The sequence below is a fragment of the Balaenoptera physalus genome (assembly GCF_965194825.1).
Source record: "Balaenoptera physalus genome assembly, chromosome: 18".
NCBI lineage: Eukaryota > Metazoa > Chordata > Mammalia > Artiodactyla > Balaenopteridae > Balaenoptera > Balaenoptera physalus.
The window spans coordinates 12,929,696-12,949,484 of NC_138899.1; the positions used below are offsets into that span (position 1 = coordinate 12,929,696).

At 37.2% G+C, this 19,789-nt stretch overlaps 1 protein-coding gene across 11 annotated transcripts in view; it reads right to left on the reverse strand.

Annotated features, from left to right (window-relative positions):
• Positions 1 to 16,675: 16,675 nt before the first annotated feature.
• Positions 16,676 to 19,789, reverse strand: part of MBNL2 (muscleblind like splicing regulator 2) — a 158,444-nt gene continuing 155,330 nt past the window's right edge. For 8 of the 11 annotated variants that reach the window (XM_082434674.1, XM_082434678.1, XM_082434681.1 and 5 more), the window contains one exon: positions 16,676 to 19,472. In XM_082434674.1, coding sequence (XP_082290800.1) covers positions 19,458 to 19,472 — 15 coding nt within the window. In that variant the 3' untranslated portion in view covers positions 16,676 to 19,457. The remainder of the gene's footprint in view (positions 19,473 to 19,789) is intronic. The other 3 variants (XM_082434682.1, XM_082434675.1, XR_014255986.1) reach the window with 2 other exon arrangements.

Here is a 19,789-nt window from a genome sequence, read left to right on the forward strand (position 1 = left end):
AAGTGAAGACCATTCTTTCTACTTTTTTTTTTTTTTTACTGGAAAGGAAAGAAGAAAAGAGATTGTGTTCTATTTCTTGACACCAAGTGATTTGGAGGAATTAAAAAGTTTATGCTATTTTGTAGATAAACTGACATGTGAAACTGCAGAATTCTGAGCTCAAACTCAATATATTCAACTTTGTGGGGTAATTATTATTATTTGGACCACACCGTGGTCTAATCATGCACAACTTGGAATTATGTTGAATTAAATCATTAGAAAGCAAAAAGCTCAAAATGATTTTTTCTTTGTATTATTTCTTATTCTCTAACTAATATAAATTTTTGAGAAGAATCAATAGTATACATATAGAAAAATGATCAAAATTGAAAATACTGAATCATTGAAAATATGTATAAAGATCATTCTTTCAAAGAAGCTGAAATTTGATGATATGAAGGTCTCTTAAAACCTGTTCTCTAAGTGTAGATAGTTTGTGGTCAAATTTCTTTGTTTATGTTTTCAATTCCAGACACTAAACTAGGTATCTTTACATATTTTGTTTCATTTATTCATTGTAAACCTTTCAAAAATGAAAGAACTCACCAACAACATCCATATCTCTTTAATGAGATGGGATAGGTATTTTTAAATGTGTGTTAAAAATTATGTGCTTTAGTTGTCTCTTCTTTAGAACTAAATCAGACATTTTCTGAGTAGGGTACAGCATGTTCAGTACTAAAGGAAAACCCCTGCTTGGAACAAAGGTGTTACTGAATAGCTCTGCCAGAGACCTTTATTTCAAAGGCAGAATTTTATTTCACAGGAAATGTGAATATGAAAGTATTTTACTAGTAATTAGCTTTTAAAATAGCAGGAACTTCATTTTCTTCATTTATGCTTGGAAGCTAGACATGGAATTTGTGGGGGTTTTTTGTGGCTTGTGTGAAATTGTTAGAAACATGCCATATTGTAGCTAAGAAACATACCAAACTTGGTCTTCACCTGAGACAGCCCCTGCAGAACAGTCTTGAGGAGGCAGTAAACCTGGAAGATGAGCAACCACTCTTCTCAGCAGGTGCTGTCCCAGTCTGGACCCCCAGCCCCGCCCCCTTACATGTTCATTCTCGTCTCCAGTGGAAAATTTAAAAGAATTAGTAATCATAATAGCATTCACTAACTGTTCAATCTTGCTGTCCCCATTTAGAGATGGTAAAACTGAGGCACAGAGAGGTTAAGGGTCTTAACAAAGGCTACAGTGAATAAGTGGCCAGAGTCAAGCTTTAAACTGAGGCAATCTGATTTCAAAGCTACTCACTTAACTGCCATGCTACATGTCTTACCGTATTTGAAGACATTAAACTTGGCCATTAATGTGAGTTACTATCTCACACTAGGAAGATTCTATCATAGTTTCTGTTATCGCCCCTGGTAGCTGTTATCACTGGTAAGTTGGGGCTTAGATCTTTACCCTCAAGCGCCGTACTGATGCACATATTCTGCTAGGTAATACCAAATAGTTTTCTAAAATGATGATACCAATTTAAGTTCGCAACACTGTATGAGAGTACTTCTTGTTCTACATTTAAATTTTTTGCTGACCTGTTAGGTGTGAAATGGTATCTTGTGTTTTTAAATTGCATTTCCCCAAATTATTGATACAGTGGAGAATTTTTCACATGTCTTTGGGCCATTTGTATTTCCTCTTCTATGAAATGTCTGTTCATGTCTTTTGCTCATTTTCATTTTGTCTTTTTTTTCTCATATTGATTTATAGGAGTCCTTCACCTATTCCAGATACTAATCTTTTATCTCTTGTATGTGTAACAAATGTCTTAGTTTGTGTCTTCTCACTGATCCCCTTGATAAATAGAAGTTCTTAATTTTAAAGGAGTTAAATTGATCAATCTTTTTCCTTTATCATTTTTTTTATCATTTTTGAGCTTTTAAAAAACATTTAATGTATCTTGCCCTACCCCCAAGATGGTAAAGGTATTCTTATGCATTTTCTTCTTAAAAACTTATAGATTTGACCTTTACATTTAAGTCTTCAATTGGAATTGATAACTTTCATGATGGTGGGAGGTAGGGATCCAATTAAAAAAATGTTTTTATCCATTGGATAACCAAATGTCCAAGTACCACTTATTGGACAGTTTCCCTACTCACATTGATTTTCCAAGTCCCTCTGTCTCTCTGTCTTGAGTCAAGCTTTCTCATAAGTGTGGACTGTTTCTGGCCTTTCTGTTTTGTTCCATGGGTCTACCTTGTATGATACTTTATCAGTTCCACCTTGTCTTAGTTGCTACAGTTTTATAACTAGTTCTGATGTGGATTGGGAAAGTCCTTTACCTTATTCTCCTTTGGGAGTGGTTTGGTATTTTTAGTCCTTTGCTTTTCCATATACAGTTTAGAATCAGTTTGTCAGTTCCTATAAACAATGTTAGTATTTTGATTGGATTGCATTGAAGCTATAGATTAATATGGGAAGAAGTGACATCTTAATGATATTGTTTCCCATTTGTGTACATGGGATATCCCTGTTTATTAAAGTCTTTCAAAAAAGTTGAAAATGTTTCTCAAAAAGTCTTTGTACATCTTTTGTTAGATTAATTCCTAGGTACTTTATGCTTTTGTTGCTACTGACACTGGTATCTTGCTTAAAAACTTATTTTTAAACTGCTGTTAGGTACAGCTATACAATTTTTGTTTATTGTGTGGCAGAGACAACCTTGCTTATCATTAAAGGTGTTTCCCTTTCTTTCTGGACACACATCTTTCTTCTTCGCCTTCCTTCCAATTAGGTGCGGCCACGTGACTGACTTCTGACAAATGGAACAGGGGGCAGCTATGATATACCCCACATTGAGGTCTGGCCCATAAAAACTTCCTCTCTGGCCCCCCATCCCTTCCCTCTAAGCTGCTGGATGTTGGTGCCAGAAAGACTGGGGAAGCCACATGTTGAAGAGGGTGGCATCTCTATCCGTTGGGTCCCCAAGTGACTGGGTAGCATGGAGGCTCATCTCTCATCTGCTCCAATTAAATTAGCTTTACATGATGAGAAACAATTTTTATTTTGTTCAGCCACTGAGATGTATCCATTACAACAAATATGATTATCTTAATTAATGCATATTAATTCTAATCCCAGCAAGTCAATAAGCACATTTATTAATCTAAATATTTACCTGTTGATTCCTTAGTATTTTCCACATAAATATTACATCATTTGTAAATAACGAACTTTGCTTGTTTTCTTTCCTATTTTTTACAGATTTTATTCTCTTTCTTGTATTACAGCACTAGCTAAGACCTCCTGTACAATGATGAATCAAAGCAACAATGGTTTGCAAGTTGCCTTGCTCCTTATATTCAAGGGAGTTCTTTTAACATTTTGCCATTAATTGTATGCCTGGTAAAATTTTGTATATATCCTTTATCAGGCTATGGAAATTCCTTCTTATTACTAACATATCAAGAGATTTTTTTTGTCATAAATGGATGTTACTTCATTTAATGATATATTTGCATCTTTGGGAAGATCATATGTTTTTCTTCATTAAACTGATAATGTGCTGTTATATCTCTTTTCATAAGTGATATTCACCATAATTTTAGCTAAGGCTCAAAATTAACAAATCAACATCCATTTTAAGAAGAAGATTCTCTACATTATCTATTGGTTTCTATTTTAGGAAAAATTTCTGTTACATTTATTATTCTCTTCTTTATACTTTTTTGGGACTTATGCTGCTTTTTTTAAAAAAATGAAATTAAATTTATTTTTTTATACAGCAGGTTCTTATTAGTCATCAGTTTTATACAGATCGGTGTATACATGTCAATCCCAATCGCCCAATTCATCCCACCCACCCCCACCACCCCGCTGCTTTCCCCCTTGGTGTCCATACGTTTTTTCTCTACTTCTGTGTCTCAATTTCTGCTCTGCAAACCGGTTCATCTGTACCATTTTCTAGGTTCCACATATATGCGTTAATATACGATATTTGTTTTTCTCTTTCTGATTTACTTCACTCTGTATGACAGTCTCTAGATGCATCCACGTCTCTACAAATGACCCAATTTCATTCCTTTTTATGGCTGAGTAATATTCCATTGTATACATGTACCACAACTTCTTTATCCATTCGTCTGTCGATGGGCATTTAGGTTGCTTCCATGACTTCGCTATTGTAAATAGTGCTGCAATGAACATTGTGGTACATGATTCTTTTTGAGTTATGGTTTTCTCTGGGTATATGCCCAGTAGTGGGATTGCTGGGTCATATGGTAATTCTATTTTTTAGTTTTTTAAGGAACCTCCATACTGTTCTCCATAGTGGCTGTATCAATTGACATTCCCACCAACAGTGCAAAAGGGTTCCCTTTTCTCCACACCCTCTCCAGCATTTGTTGTTTGTAGATTTTCTGATGATACCCATTCTAACCGGTGTGAGGTGATACCTCATTGTAGTTTTGATTTGCATTTCTCTAACAATTAGTGATGTTGAGCAGCTTTTCATGTGCCTCTCGGCCATCTGTATGTCTTCCTTGGAGAAATGTCTATTAAGGTCTTCTGCCCATTTTTGGATTGGGTTGTTTGTTTTTTTAATATTGAGCTGAATGAGCTGTTTATATATTTTGGAGATTAATCCTTTGTCCGTTGATTTGTTTGCAAATATTTTCTCCCATTCTGAGGGTTGTCTTTTTGTCTTGCTCATGGTTTCCTTTGCTGTGCAAAAGCTTTTAAGTTTCGTTAGGTACCATTTGTTTTTATTTCCATTACTCTAGGAGATGGATCAAAAAATATCTTGCTGTGATTTATGTCAAAGAGTGTTCTTCCTATGTTTTCCTCTAAGAGTTTTATAGTGCCCGGTCTTACATTTAGGTCTCTAATCCATTTTGAGTTTATTTTTGTGTATGGTGTTAGGGAGTATTCTAGTTTCATTCTTTTCCATGTAGCTGTCCAGTTTTCCCAGCACCACTTATTGAAGAGACTGTCTTTTCTCCATTGTATATCCTTGCCTCATTTGTCATAGATTAGTTGACCATAGGTGCGTGGGTTTATCTCTGGACTTTCTATCCTGTTCCATTGATCTATATTTCTGTTTTTGTGCCAGTACCATATTGTCTTGATTACTGTAGCTTTGTAGTATAGTCTGAAGTCAGGGAGTATGATTCCTCCAGCTCAGTTGTTTTCCCTCAAGACTGCTTTGGCTATTCGGGGTCTTTTGTGTCTCCATACAAATTTTAAGATTTTTTTGTTCTAGTTCTGTAAAAAATGCCATTGGTAATTTGATAGGGATTGCATTGACTCTGTAGATTGCTTTGGGTAGTATAGTCATTTTCACAATATTGATTCTTCCAATCCAAGAACATGGTATATCTCTCCTTCTGTTGGTATCATCTTTAATTTCTTTCATGAGTGTCTTATAGTTTTCTGCATACAGGTCTTTTGTCTCCCTAGGTAGGCTTATTCCTAGGTATTTTATTCTTTTATTGCAATGGTAAATGGGAGTGTTTCCTTAATTTCTCTTTCAGATTTTTCATCATTAGTGTATAGGAATGCAAGAGATTTCTGTGCGTTAATTTTGTATCCTGCTACTTTACCAAATTCATTGATTAGCTCTAGTAGTTTTCTGGTGGCATCTTTAGGATTCTCTATGTATAGTATCATGTCATCTGCAAACAGTGACAGTTTTACTTCTTCTTTTCCAATTTGTATTCCTTTTATTTCTTTTTCTTCTCTGATTGCTGTGGCTAGGACTTCCAAAACTCTGCTGAATAATAGTGGTGAGAGTGGACATCCTTGTCTTGTTCCTGATCTTAGAGGAAATGCTTTCAGTTTTTGACCATTGAGAATGATGTTTGCTGTGGGTTTGTCGTATATGGCCTTTATTATGTTGAGGTAGGGTCCCTCTAGGCCCACTTTCTGGAGAGTTTTATTATAAATGGGTGTTGAATTTTGTCAAAAGCTTTTTTTTTTTTAACTAACTTCTTAATGTGGATGTTGACTTATTAATTTTGAGGCTTTCTTTACTAATATAAACATTTAAGGCTATACATTTTCCTTTATCATTTTATTTACATCTTTAAAGTTTATATATATTTCATTATTGTTCAGTTCAATATTTTCTGATTTCCATTATTCTGTCATTCAGAGGACTGTTTTAAAATTACTAAACAAGTGGAGTTTCTAGTTATTTTATCATTAATTTCTAACAATTGCATCTTTTATCAGAAAAGTGTGATTGGATATGCATTATTTGCAATTTATTATTGAGGCTTGCATTAATGGTCTGGCACAGAGTGAATTTTTTAAAATGTTTCTTATGTGCAAGAAAATAATGAATATTACTTAATTTTTTGAGTTCTCTGTTTATTAGGTCAAGCATGTTGATATGATCTTTAAATATTTCAAATATTTCCTTATGTCAGTCAATTACTAAGCAGATGTATAAATTTTCTTTGACCAGGATTTCTCATAGTTCTATCAATTTTGCTTATATTCAATTTTTGCTTATGTGTTTTGCATTTATGTTATTATGTGCATACCAGTACAGAATTGAGTTTCTGATGAACTGATCATTTGACAAGGCCTTTTAAAATCTCTAGTATTGCTCTTGGCTTTAAAATTTATTTTGTCTGGTATTAATGTGGTTATACCATGTTTCTTTTGGTTAGTTTTTCCTAGTTTCTCCTCGTTCATGCTCTGACTTTCCAACTTTCTGTGTATTTATGTTTTAGAAATGCTTATAGTAAACATCACACACCTAGGTTTTTTAAAAAAAATTCAGGCTGGCAATAATATAACAGAGAGTTCAGTCTATTTATATTTATTGTCATTAATGATATTTGCATTTATTTCTACTCTCCCATTTTGTGATTTTTATGTATTCAATATTTTGGGTTTTTTTCAGTTTCTTTCTTTGTATTTCCACCTTCCACCTTTTTCCACCTTCTTCTGGATGGGTAGAGTTTTTTTGTTTGTTTGTTAATTTTTTTTTCCATTTGGTAGTTGTACTCGCCATGGTTACCTTTAGTAGTTAACCTAAAACAGTGTCTTTGAAACTGTGAGTTGTGAAAATAATTCTGTGGTTATTGACCAGGACTTTTAAAAAGTACATAGAAGAGAATGGTAAATGGAATAGTAAATGTCTAATTAGGGAAAATGTTGTTTTCATGACAATGTTGTTTCATATATATGTGTATTTTGTATATATGTATATTGCATATATATGTATATTGCCCTTAGAACAGGGCTTGTTATTACTGCCTCTGTTAGCCGCACTGGTCCACTGGTTTTATTTTCAATCATTCTCACATAGCCGGACAGCAGTGCTCTGTAGAACCATATTGGAGTCTGAAGCAAAAGAAAAAATGTGTGCACTTTTCAGGATTTGTTCTCATATACAAAATATATATACTTTTCAAAATATCCTCTCGTATTGTGGACCAAGTGACAAAACTTAATGAAAGGTCAATAGTTTAAAAACAAGACTATATAGAAAGCCCCACGTGGCCCAATCTGATGTCAGGCCACTGTCTCCCTTCTAAACCCACCCAGCAAGGACGTGCGGGCCGATTGCAAAGGCCACTTCCCGCTGCAGAGTGACGCGGGGTGACATGTCAAACAAACAGCGACAGACAGTCTTGTTCACAATTTTGATATTTTGTTCATTATGGACTTTTCCCCATTAGTTTTGATTTTTAAAATATTACACTAACAATATTCTTTATCTGGATTACTGGGTTTTTTTTTTTTTTTTAATTAATTTATTTATTTGTTTTTTTTATTTTTGGCTGTGTTGGGTCTTCGTTTCTGTGCGAGGGCTTTCTCTAGTTGCGGCAAGTGGGGGCCACTCTTCATCGCGGTGCGCGGGCCTCTCACTATCGCGGCCTCTCTTGTTGCGGAGCACAGGCTCCAGACGCGCAGGCTCAGTAGTTGTGGCTCACGGGCCTAGTTGCTCCGCAGCATGTGGGATCTTCCCAGACCAGGGCTCGAACCCGTGTCCCCTGCACTGGGAAGCCCCGGATTACTGGGTCTTTTACTGGCCGCCTGAGGTGGGCGAGTAAACACGAATCCAGCCGTGCTGGCGGTGTAGGCCCTGGGGCTCCAGCTGCAGGCCCACTCTGCCTGGGAAAGGTCCAATCTAGTTTTTGGTCTCCTGTGCCACGTGGAGACTCCAGTTTTCTGGAGTTGGGCACATGCCACCAGGCAAAGGGTAGATTTGGTGCTAGATCACATTAAAATATTCCCATTAAAAAAAAAAAAATCTCTGAGCATTTCTTACTTTCTTGATAGCTCCACAGTGCATTTAAAAGGATTTTCCTTAATATTTTATCCAGTTGTCTTGTTATTTTCCTCCAGAGGCCCATTCATTGTATTTATTCTATTGTACCCCCTCCCCCCCAGAAATGGAAGTCTAGAAGGTTCATTACCACAAGATATAAAAAGATGAGCTATCTGCTGAGTTCAACCAGTGTCTGCTGACTAGCCGCTGGTTTACCTAATTCCACTGTGAGGCAACCAGACCATCCCAGTTAACCTTGCGGGGAGCATGGCTGACAGGCTGTCCTCCTAGAAAAATATACATATAGAGGAATTCCTTTGAAATGGCCAACTTTTCAAAGTCTGATTTTTTTTTTCAAAGATGGTTAATGCTTTTATGTTCCAGGCACAGTTCTAAGAGTTCGGTGTATGTTAACTCACTTAATTCTCACAACTACCTTACGTGGTAGATACTATTACTGATCAGCTCCTTTTTACAGAGAAGGAAAACAGGACCAGAGGTTCACTCACTTGCCTGTGGTCACACAGAAAGTGGAAAGTCAGGATTTGAACACAGCCAGCTTGGCTACCAGTGCCATGTGCTTAACCTCTATGCTGTAGGGCCTTCACTTGTCACAGGCCGTGGTGCGGTTAGCCCAGACCAAGGATCAGCAAAGGGCTCCCCGACTGCCCCAATTTCCTGTCTCCTACAGTGGCTCATGTGGGTAGAATATATGAAAGTGATAGTCCCTGTGTCCTCAGGTAGTCATCAACTCATGCACTAAATATGCTAATTGATTTCTGTAAAGATTTTTACCAGAGCAGAATCACCAAACATGTGGCTTTTATTCAAAACATACTGATGACTCTTGGAGGAGTTGAGATAATCTCAGTATTGATTATGTGTATGTGTTTCTTAATTACTCCTTGCTGTCTTAATGGGTGCTTTGGTCAATAGTGCATGTGAACTGCACTAGTTTCCAAGTGCGACCCACTTCAACTTGTAAACACCGTGACTGATAGAGAGGAATCACTTCAATTATTTTGAAATGGCTCTGACGGGTGAAGCGGAGTTTTATACTCCTGTGCTTTATTTATAGCCAAAACTGGCTCCAGGATCGTATTTACCAAATGCACACTGAATACTCTTTGTTTTAACCTTATATGAAGATACTTGGCTTCCGTAAGAACCAATTTGATCATTTTTCTGGTTTCTTTTCAAAGAAATGCTGACAAAGAGCTCAGTAATATAAAAGACTAAGAGTGAAACTTTGGACCAAGTGAAACATGACTTTTCATGCCTTTTAAAGGCATGCTTTAAAATAAAAAATAAAAGCTATGTTTCCTCTGAAAGTATGTGAAAATTTGCCATTTTTGGAATCCACAATAAAAAAAATACTTCAGTTTTGATTTCTTTCTTCCTCTTCTTTTTCTTCTATGATTAACTGAGTACTCTCTCAGGCGAGACACTTTTACAGGCAATTAATTTTCTTTATCAAAAAGAATCAAATTGCGATGTTGAATATATTTCTTGCATCAGTTTGAAAGCAACTCAAAGCTTGGGCAGTGGAATTAATAAATGGTAGAGTTGCCTTTCTGTCTCAGTTTGGATTTTCTGGGAGGCAGACTCTGAGGTGGAGATTCCAATCCATGGAGAAGGGAAGGAAGCACGATTGGGCCAAGGGAGAGGTTGGGCCGTGATGCAGTCTCAACAAAAGCCTCAGCCCACGCCCTGGGGAGCTGGGGAGCCCGGTGCAGTATTTGCCCTGAGTTGGGCAAAGCTGGGGGCCTTTATACTCCTGTGTCAATCAACTGGACAAGGGCTGTGCTGGGGGAGGGAGCGAGACTTTGGACAAGGCAGTTCTCTTTAGTCAGTGCAGTTCCAGAAGGAGGCTGACAGCTGCACCTGACTGCTGTCACTCCTGGACACTGGGGAGTGAATGCAGCATCCCGAACGGGGAGCTGATTGCAGGCTGCAGCAGCCACTTATCGTTCTTTGAGTTGCGGCTGGCTCCTAGGAGCCAATGCCCTCTTCCGTTTTGTGTGCCTCTCATTCCTCCAAGTGTAGAATCCCTTTAAGTGTAGAATCTGCCTTCATTCTAATCACAGGCCACTGTGTTTCCATTCCTGTTGCTTCTCATGCTTCTTGCTTTGCCAAATACTATATTTACAACTCCTCAGCTTCCATCTCAAGAAACTCCTCCTGCAGGGAGCCTTCTGTGACATCTCCAGCTCTCAGTAATCTCCCATGGCAGTCACTGGCTAGTTAATAATTTGGAATTTATCATGAAATACCTCAATACATGTATTTTGTTTTCAGCCATATGTATCTCTAGCTAGATGGTAACTAGATTATGATGATTTCAGATTATTTATAATCTAATAAGAATATAGATATCTTTTTTTTTTAATGTTTTCTAGCATTTTGTAATACCAAAATATTTGTTAAATGAGTGGATCTGCAGTTTGTTTAGTTCCTTAGCCAAGAATGTGGATCGGGTATAGGCAAAGTTTATGAGAAACTATTTGAATTTCATAATTTTATACTTTCACTTATGTCTGTCTCTTCTGACACCATGGTTTTACTAGTCATTCATTCCAACAAATACATACTGAGTTATGTTCTTAGACACTGTTCTAAGCAGAGGGGATATGGTGGTGAATAGGACAAGGGCCAGACATCACAGAGCTTAAATTCCAATGAGATAACCGATAATACAACTGAAACAGATGAGCAAAATAATTACACAGTGTGACGGGTGTTATGACGGCAGTAAACATAGTGGTGAGATGGAATCAGCCACTTTAGATCAGGGCTGAGGTGATATTGTCTTCAGAAGGAAATGATTCTGCCATGGCCAGAGAGAGAAGACAAGCTCCTAAGGCATAAGGAATAGGAATTCAGGAGGCAGAAAGGACTCCACGTATTTAAGAAACAAAAAAGAGGTCTGAGGGATTGGACGGTAGTTGGCACAGCAGAATACACTGGATGAGGCTGGAGATGTTGGCTAGGGTAAAAGGTTTCAGATTTTATCATAAGAGCAGTGGAAAACTAGTGAATACTGGTGTTTGTCTTGTTTTGTGTGTGTGTGTTTAACTAGGAGATGGAGGTGTTTGTAGGGCACACATCTGTAAGAGTATATAATAAGCAGTATGTGTATGTATATGTGTGTGTGTGTGAATTGCACGTCAATTATCAATACAAAAACAGATGCTAAAAAAAATTTTGCTAACCATGCTAGAGGTGAGATTGAATTACCTTTCTGTTCTCTATATAGGAAATGACATCACAAAAGTGTTATCATAAGATGATGAGGATACAGTCAAAAATGTAAACAAAACATATCATAAGGCATGTCAAATGGTTAATTCATAAAATGGCATGTTTTTCATATTCTTTTTCTATGTATTTATTCTCATATTTAATTCTATATTCATTTTTTGGATTCTTTTTCTTTAAGACCCCTCTTCCCCAAGTTTTATAACCTTCAGACCCCACAAAACCTGGAGTGGATCCACCTTTGATTGGGACGATGCTGTGATCTGATTTTTATTTTATGAACGTACTGGCTGCCGTATGGAGAATGGATCGAGAAAGGACAGGAATAAAATCAGAGAGACTCCAGTTTGTATCCAAACAACCACAATTCTTTGGAGTTTGGATATTGAAGACGGCCATCAAAATGGTCAAGTGTTGGCAGTGGTTTTCCTTCGTTGTTTTCTAGAGTCAACAGAGCCTTTAAGGGGGTGGCACTGGTTAGCACCGTGTCACTTCTCACACTCTAATGTGTGTATGAATCACCTGAGTGTCTGGTTAGAATGCAGGGTCTCCTTCAGTTGGTCTGGGGTGGGGCCTGGGATTCTGCATTTCCAACAAATTCCCAGGTGCTCCTGTGGAAGTTCAAGGACCACATCTGGCGTAGTGAGGCAGTAAAGCACTGTGGATCCAGAGTCAGGCGGCCTGGGTTTCAACGCCCATTTTTCTACAAACTTTGTGACTTTGGTTAAGTTAGCTAATCTTTCCAGTCCTCAGTGTTCTTATCTATTAATGGGTGTGCTAATAATAGAATCAACCAGAGAGGGTTATTGTAAAGATTAAATGACATGATCCAGACTAAGAGGCTATCACAGTATAAGGGCACAGAAATATTTGATATGATTATTCTTGATGTAGTTAGAACACTTGGTCTTCTTAGCCAAGCTTGGCTAAGACTTCCTATGAATGATTACCGAATTTTCTCATGCATATAGAAAGAAAGGAAAAGCCTTTCTCTGCAGTATGGATTAAGTAAAATTAATCCAATCAATAAAAACTTATAAACAATGAAATATATTTGCAAATCAAAATTACCAAGTAATGGACTTCCCTGGTGGCGCAGTGGTTAAGAATCCGCCTGCCAACGCAGGGGACATGGGTTCAAGCCCAGGTCCGGGAAGATCCCATGTGCCGCGGAGAAACTAAGCCCGCGCGCCACAACTACTGAGCCTGCGCTCTAGAGCCCGCGAGCCACAACTACTGAGCCTGCGTGCCACAACTACTGAAGCCTGTGTGCCTAGAGCCCGTGCTCCACAACAAGAGAAGCCACCGCAATGAGAAGCCCACACACCGCAACAAAGAGTAGACCCCGCTCGCCGCAACTAGAGAAAGCCCGCACGCAGCAACGAAGACCCAACGCAGCCAAAAAAAAAAAAAAAAAAAAAAATTACCAAGTTAAATAAATATTGAGACCAGTGAAGAGCAGGCTAAGCTGCTGATTAAATCACAGAATGTTGCATCTAGAATAGAAGTTAGAGATCTTATAGTCCAACTGGTTCATTCTACAGACAAAACCAAAACAAAGCAAATGGAAGAGGCCTAAGGGGTCATGACTCTCGTCATCATATATCATGTAGGTGGGATCTTCTTATTGAAAAGACAACAGAAACCCTTTCATTGATATTTTGATATCTATAGAAACCTGTCTTTATTTAGGTTGTCATTGTTGTGACAGGTCAAACTGTGTCCCTCAAAAGGACATGTTGACATCCCAACCCCTGGTCCCTGTGAACGTGACCTTATTTGGAAATAGGGTCTTTGCAGATGTCATCAAGTTAAGATGAGGTCATTAGGGTGGGTCCTAATCCAAGATGACTGGTGGCCTTATAAGAAGATAATGTGAAGACAGACACATGGGGCGAGGCCCTGTGACGATGGAGACAGAGAGTGGAGGGACCCAGCTGTGAGCTAAGGAACGCCAAGGATTGACGGCCCGCACCGGAAGCTAGGAAGAGGCAGGGGAGGATTCTCTCCATAGCCGCAAAGGGATCTCGGCCCTGCCAACTCCATGATTTCAGATGTTAGTCTACAGAACTGGAGAGAATTCATTTCTGTTGTGTAAGCTACCCTCTGTGCGGGGCTTGGTTCCAGCAGCCTTGGGAAACTATAGTACTCTTTATCCTTTCTCCATTTTTTCACAGGTTTATTTTTCCTCTTCTGCCCCACAGAAAGCTTCTTGAGGGTAGGAACTGGACTTTGCCCATGTTCGTGTTCCTTGAACAGCTTAGCAGTGCTTAGTCGGGGCTCAGTGAGCATTTGTTGAATTGAAGTAATTGTCGGCTTCCCCAGAGATAATGCAGCTCATTATTTGTTATTATAAACCCCCTATAATTTGCCTGTCAGCTTTTGACACTGTCATCGAGGACATAGAAGAGGTGCCTCTTAGTTGCCAAGAGATTTTTGGATAGAATGAGGAAATAAATACTGATAGGGAAACCCAGGAGCGTACTTTAATATTATTTTAAGAAGAGTTACTGGGCTTCCCTGGTGGCGCAGTGGTTGAGAGTCTGCCTGCCAATGCAGGGGACACGGGTTCGAGCCCTGGTCTGGGAGGATCCCACATGCCGCGGAGCAACTAGGCCCGTGAGCCACAACTACTGAGCCTGCACGTCTGGAGCCTGTGCTCCGCAACAAGAGAGGCCGCGACAGAGGCCTGTGCACCGAGATGAAGAGTAGCCCCCGCTTGCCGCAACTGGAGAAGGCCCTCGTACAGAAACGAAGACCCAACACAGCCATAAATAAATAAATAAAAATTAAAAAAAAAACAAAACAAACAAACAAAAAAAAACTTCTCACTACCCTTTGGAAGGGTGGGGGGTACAGTTTAAAAAAAAAAAAAAAGAAGAGTTACTAATATTCACTGAGAGTTTGCTATGTGTCAGACTCTGTTCTCCGTGGTCAGTGCACATTCTTTCATTGAATCATCATAATGTCTAGGTGAGAGAGATCCTGTTAGACCCAGCTGACCGATAAAAAACACTGAAGCTCAGAAGCTGTAAAAAGCAGAGTTGAGAGTCAAACTTGGGCCGTAAGACTGTAAAATTTGCTCTTAACCACTAGACTATTGGGAAATGCAGACGCTGATCATTCCTTTCTGCAGAACTGAGAGATCCTCAGCTTTGTGTTTATGGACGATAATGTGTTTAGATTGCTCTCCATATAAACGTGTGTGGGACAGTGTTGCATATATATTTATTCTGTGGTATGTTTGTTACCTCCATATATACAGGACATCAGGTTCCTCAGACGTATTTAGAACTTATGAGCCAGGTTTCCTAAGCTGCCACGCTACCTTTTTTTTTTAAGATTTTTTTGATGTGGACCATTTTTAAAGTCTTTATTGAATTTGTTACAATATTGCTTCTGTTTTATGTTTTGGTTTTTTGGCCTTGAGGCCTGTGGGATCTTAGCTCACCGACCAGGGATCAAACCTACACCCCCTGCATTGGAAGGCGAAGTCTTAACCACTGGACCGCCAGGGAAGTCCCTGCCATGCTACTTTGAGTATACTCTTCTCCCTCTGTAAAGCCACAGGTTTTATACTTAAGTGAGTGGGTTTCCACCTTTGTGTGCATTGCAGCACTTAGTAGAGGAATGGAGAGCCCCAGCAAGGAGAGCACTTTGCTCTTGTTTTGCTTTTGTACTTTTGTGGGGTGACCCTTTCGTTTGAAAGAAAGTTTCTCTAGCGAAAGAAAAGTTAGATTCCCCTAATTTAGATCATTTTAGTTTACACAGGAGGATTGATAAATAAACTTCTCCCTTTGTTTATATAAGCCCAAGTCCTGAAAAGACCCAAGAGCAGAGTTATCAGAGAAAGGAAGAACTGTGGTTAATAATAAACAGAGTATATTTCTGAGTCTGAAACATTATTTTTAGTTTGGGCTGCCCCAAATTAAAATAACACCTTCCTATTGGCAGATAATTATAGAATAATTGATATTTTATATTTAAATATTTTCTGTGCTGAAGAGATAAATTAGTTTTATCCTCTAAGGTTTAAATTTCTCTTTTGCTTTTGATGTAGTAAGTACCATAAAAAGTCAGTCTACTGATGAAAATTACACTTCATAAACCAAGTGTGAAAATTTTTGAGTACAGTTTGTCTTAGATTTTTCACTTAAAATAACAGCTTGTTCTCGAAACTTGACACCTTGAACTCACTTAACAGAGAATGTTTTCTTGTCAGGAGTGACTGATGGAATAGCAACTTTTCTTCTGCTTTTACAATAAAAGAAATTGCTCACCCAAAAATATAGCCAATTTTTCAAACATCCACAAAGGTGTGAAAGTATTTTTACCCTTGGAATTCCTGATGGCAGTGTTTAAAAATACAAGTGCCTTTATTTGTATATGCCTGGTCTGTTGAATGTTTGTGTTGTCTACCCTTATAAGGGGTCTCATAACCACTCAGAAGGCCTGAAGCTTTAAACCTGCCATGGAGAAAATCTTCTCCTCTCCCTGTTCCTGCCTTGGCCCATAGAGGAGGTGACTTCCACCAACCTCTGCATGACAAGGACTGTTCCCACCTTCCCTGAGAAATATCATGGACCCCAAAGGACAGAGGAAGGAGAAGACTGAGAAGGTGCCCCGCACCTCTCAGGAGGCCTCACTTTGTTGAGCACCTGCCCTCAGGTGTGATGCTCAGCTCTCGTGCTCTCCTCGGTCCACCCAGCCAGGATGTCCACGTAGAACAGGTTTCATCATTCTGCCTCTATCTGCAGCCTAAGGTCTAAGACACGTTGCTCAATCAGGCTCTTACCTGAAAGCCTGTCTTATGGATTAATGGGCATTTTCTTGTCTGTTAATTAACGGACGTTTTGTTCCCCATTTGGTTACTGATCTCTTCACATCTCTTCATATTCAGGCAGAATTCTGAAGATGAGGGCTGAGTGGTGGGATTTATTTTTATTTCTAATTTCAAAGAATAATAGAAGTAGTTCCAAAATGATCCTTGTAAATTGTTTTTCTTACTGTTGAAAAGCCCAAAAATCCAAAGCCTGCTCTTCTTTGAAGCTACGAAATGTTACCTGTATGAATGTAAAAACCATTTGGTTTGGCTAATTATCAATCTGTCTCAACAACAAAAAAAGGAGGATGACCAGAAATCCTTTTAAATGCTTCTTTTATTTCATTGGTTGTACATTGGGTGAGTGAACTGAATATTACAACCAAAACATAGAATTGATACAAATTAGACTCCTGTTTACACTGTAAGGTAATGAATGAGGGAATTCTTTAAGTGTTACAGAAAGATTTAGTAGAAATGTTACCAGTGATATGGCTCAAAGAATATTTAGGTGAAGTGCTGTTATATCCTGAAAACCAAGAGTGAAATGTAGTTCCCATACAAGTGGCGAGTTCATCTCTTAACTACAGTATTTGTTGAATTGCTATCATCATGTCTTGGATATTGGTGATTTTGTTCTGTAATTAAACAAAGCATTTAAGATTTATTCATCATAGTCAGACTTCTGAATATAAACAAACTTTTGGCAAATAATATTTATACAGAAAAATAGTTTTAGATCCTCTCAAATCCCAGAATTATTCTATAAAATTACATTATAAATAAATAAAAAGCAAAATCTGTTGTACATATATTTGTACATCTATGCATTTGCCTTGCCTCCTCCTTATTGTAAATGGCATATTTATGACTCCTTGCATATTACAATCACAATTCTGGAAAATGGATATCATAGTAAAAATACAGTCTTCTATATTCGCTTGGGGGGTACAGGTGATGTTTCTGATGCTCCATTATTAAAGGGCTGAAAATAGTTGTGTGCTAAAAACTTTAAAAATCAAAATCATGAAACAAAAGAAAAAAAAAGACAATGTTACAATAATTAGTCTACAAAAATATTTCAGTGATTCCCATAATTTACCTTTTAGTAATGTATACTATGTTTTCAATGAGTTTAAGTGAATTAACAAAGAAAAAAAGAAAAAAGAAAATAAGTTTGAATGTTTTAGGCAAGTTGTAGCATAACTACATTGTTATAGCTGAGAAAATTACAAATATCAATAATACATAAAGATGAAACTACCAAAGAAATACAAGTTAGATACAATACTTTCCCACAAATTAAAACAAATGCAACAATACAAGCACTATGTAAGATTACACTTAGAATGTGATTTTTTTTTTGATAGGGTTATCAAATCTATGATATAAGATAAATAGTCATTAGACTTTGACCAACATTAATTAAAATGGCAGATTTCTTTTTTCTCAAACAAAAATGATATGGTTGGTGCATCTAGTTTTCAGAACAGGCAGTGATGCCAAAATTTAAAATATTTTACATTCAATCTCAAAAGTCAAAATACTTCAATCACTAATACGTTCACAAAGAAAATGGATGTTTTAAACAATTACACATAATAGTAATTCATAACAGCTGTTTCGTTTTTTAAACAATAATTTAAAAACTATGTAGGTACTGTATAGGCTATGTGCAACATATAAAATGTGAAATATGAAATATTTGGTACGATAGTGCTTAAAATAAACTTTAAAACAAACTTTCTGAACAAAATTTAATTGTATCGCTATTACCTTGAAGATCAACCAAGTATTTAAAAAAGTAAACAACATTAAAATATGTTTCATCCATATATAGTATATATATATGTATGTGTATATATAATATGTATGTACTTGTATTAAAGTTTTTTATACTTTTGAGACATAAAATATGCTTTAAGGTGAAAGAATTAAAAGAACTATTTTTTTCCATGCTGTAGTCAGTTACAACCTTTTAATCCAACTTTTGAAATGCAAAACAGTAATGGATTTTTTAAAAAGTGAAACTATCTACTTTTTGTTTACATAGTAATTTAGATTAAAGTCACAGTCAAATTTTCAGTGACTAAACTCAAACTTACTTAAATTAGAATATTATACAGATCTCCTCACCTACAGCTTCCTTGTTTGTCTAGGTTTTTAGTTCAGAAGAGTTATTCTGTAACAGGCAACCGGATGGTGAGTTTGAAAGACTAATCCTTTTGATTAGACTGTTGGCATGGGCCTCTCATTCTTGTCAAGCTGGATGAAGTCTGGCAAAATCTAGGCACTTCTACAAAGTCTCTCTTATAAAACAATTTTAAAAATATACTTGTAAAATAATACCTTCAAGACTTTGTTTGGTGGGGTATGAAGATCATACCGTGCAAAGTTTCTTTTTCAATCTAGTTAATGTTATTCTAGAATCACATGATTCAATGCGGCATCTCCAGGCAAACCAAATACCACACTTTGATGTGTCCCCAGTACTTGTGCTTGAATTTCCATTCAAATTTTAGACCTGCAGGACAGGTAACGGTTTTACTTCACTTCTCATCTTTGCTGCAGCATTCGTGTTGTCAAGAAGTGAAACATAGCTTTGATCCAGTAGGTAAATGAAATGACAGTAATTGAAGTTAGAATCGAACCTGCCCTTGGAATAGGTTTTTTTTTTTTTTTTTAAACTAATGCTAATTGTTTATTGCTAACTTTGAAATATTCTGAGTCAAAATGAGTAAATTGGTTGGACTTTCTGCATCAGCTATAGTTATGGAGATAAGACAATATTCCTAGGACAGAAACTATGTTTAGAAACCCTTTAAAAGTAAACTTTATCCTTTATGTCTTTAAACATCACAGCTGGTCTCAGGTAGTTAACTATCTTAGGTTGGAATATACTAAGCATACCATATTTAATACTCATATATGATATAGCAGCACTAGCTTCTTAGAGTTGTGGTCTGTCCAGAAGAACTAAATCTTTATTTAGCATGCAGTTTGTGGCAATTCTATTGAGGAGGAAACAGGATAGTATGTACAGTAACAATGTTTAGTTATTCTCAATGCAGATTCTTGGCATTCCATTCCGTTTCTGCTGATTATTTCAGAATTATCTGTTAAAGAAAAAGACAAGTGTGATTTAGACATCCTTCTTGAGGGAAGATAGCTCGTTTAAGTTTTACTCTTTGAAGATAGACATTTAAAAATAGGAATTTTCTGCAATTTCTCATAGTTTTGATGCAATTATAATTTTGCACAATCCCCACCCTTCATGCTGAAAATGTTTACACTTAAGCACTTCTGCTATGTGGCCACTGTAAAGAATGATGATTCAAATGCACAGTATTTTCTGTAAAACTGTGACTGCATATATATGGGCATGCAGTGTGTTCAGACCTTAATCTCTTTTTTTAGTTTTGGCTTCATATCT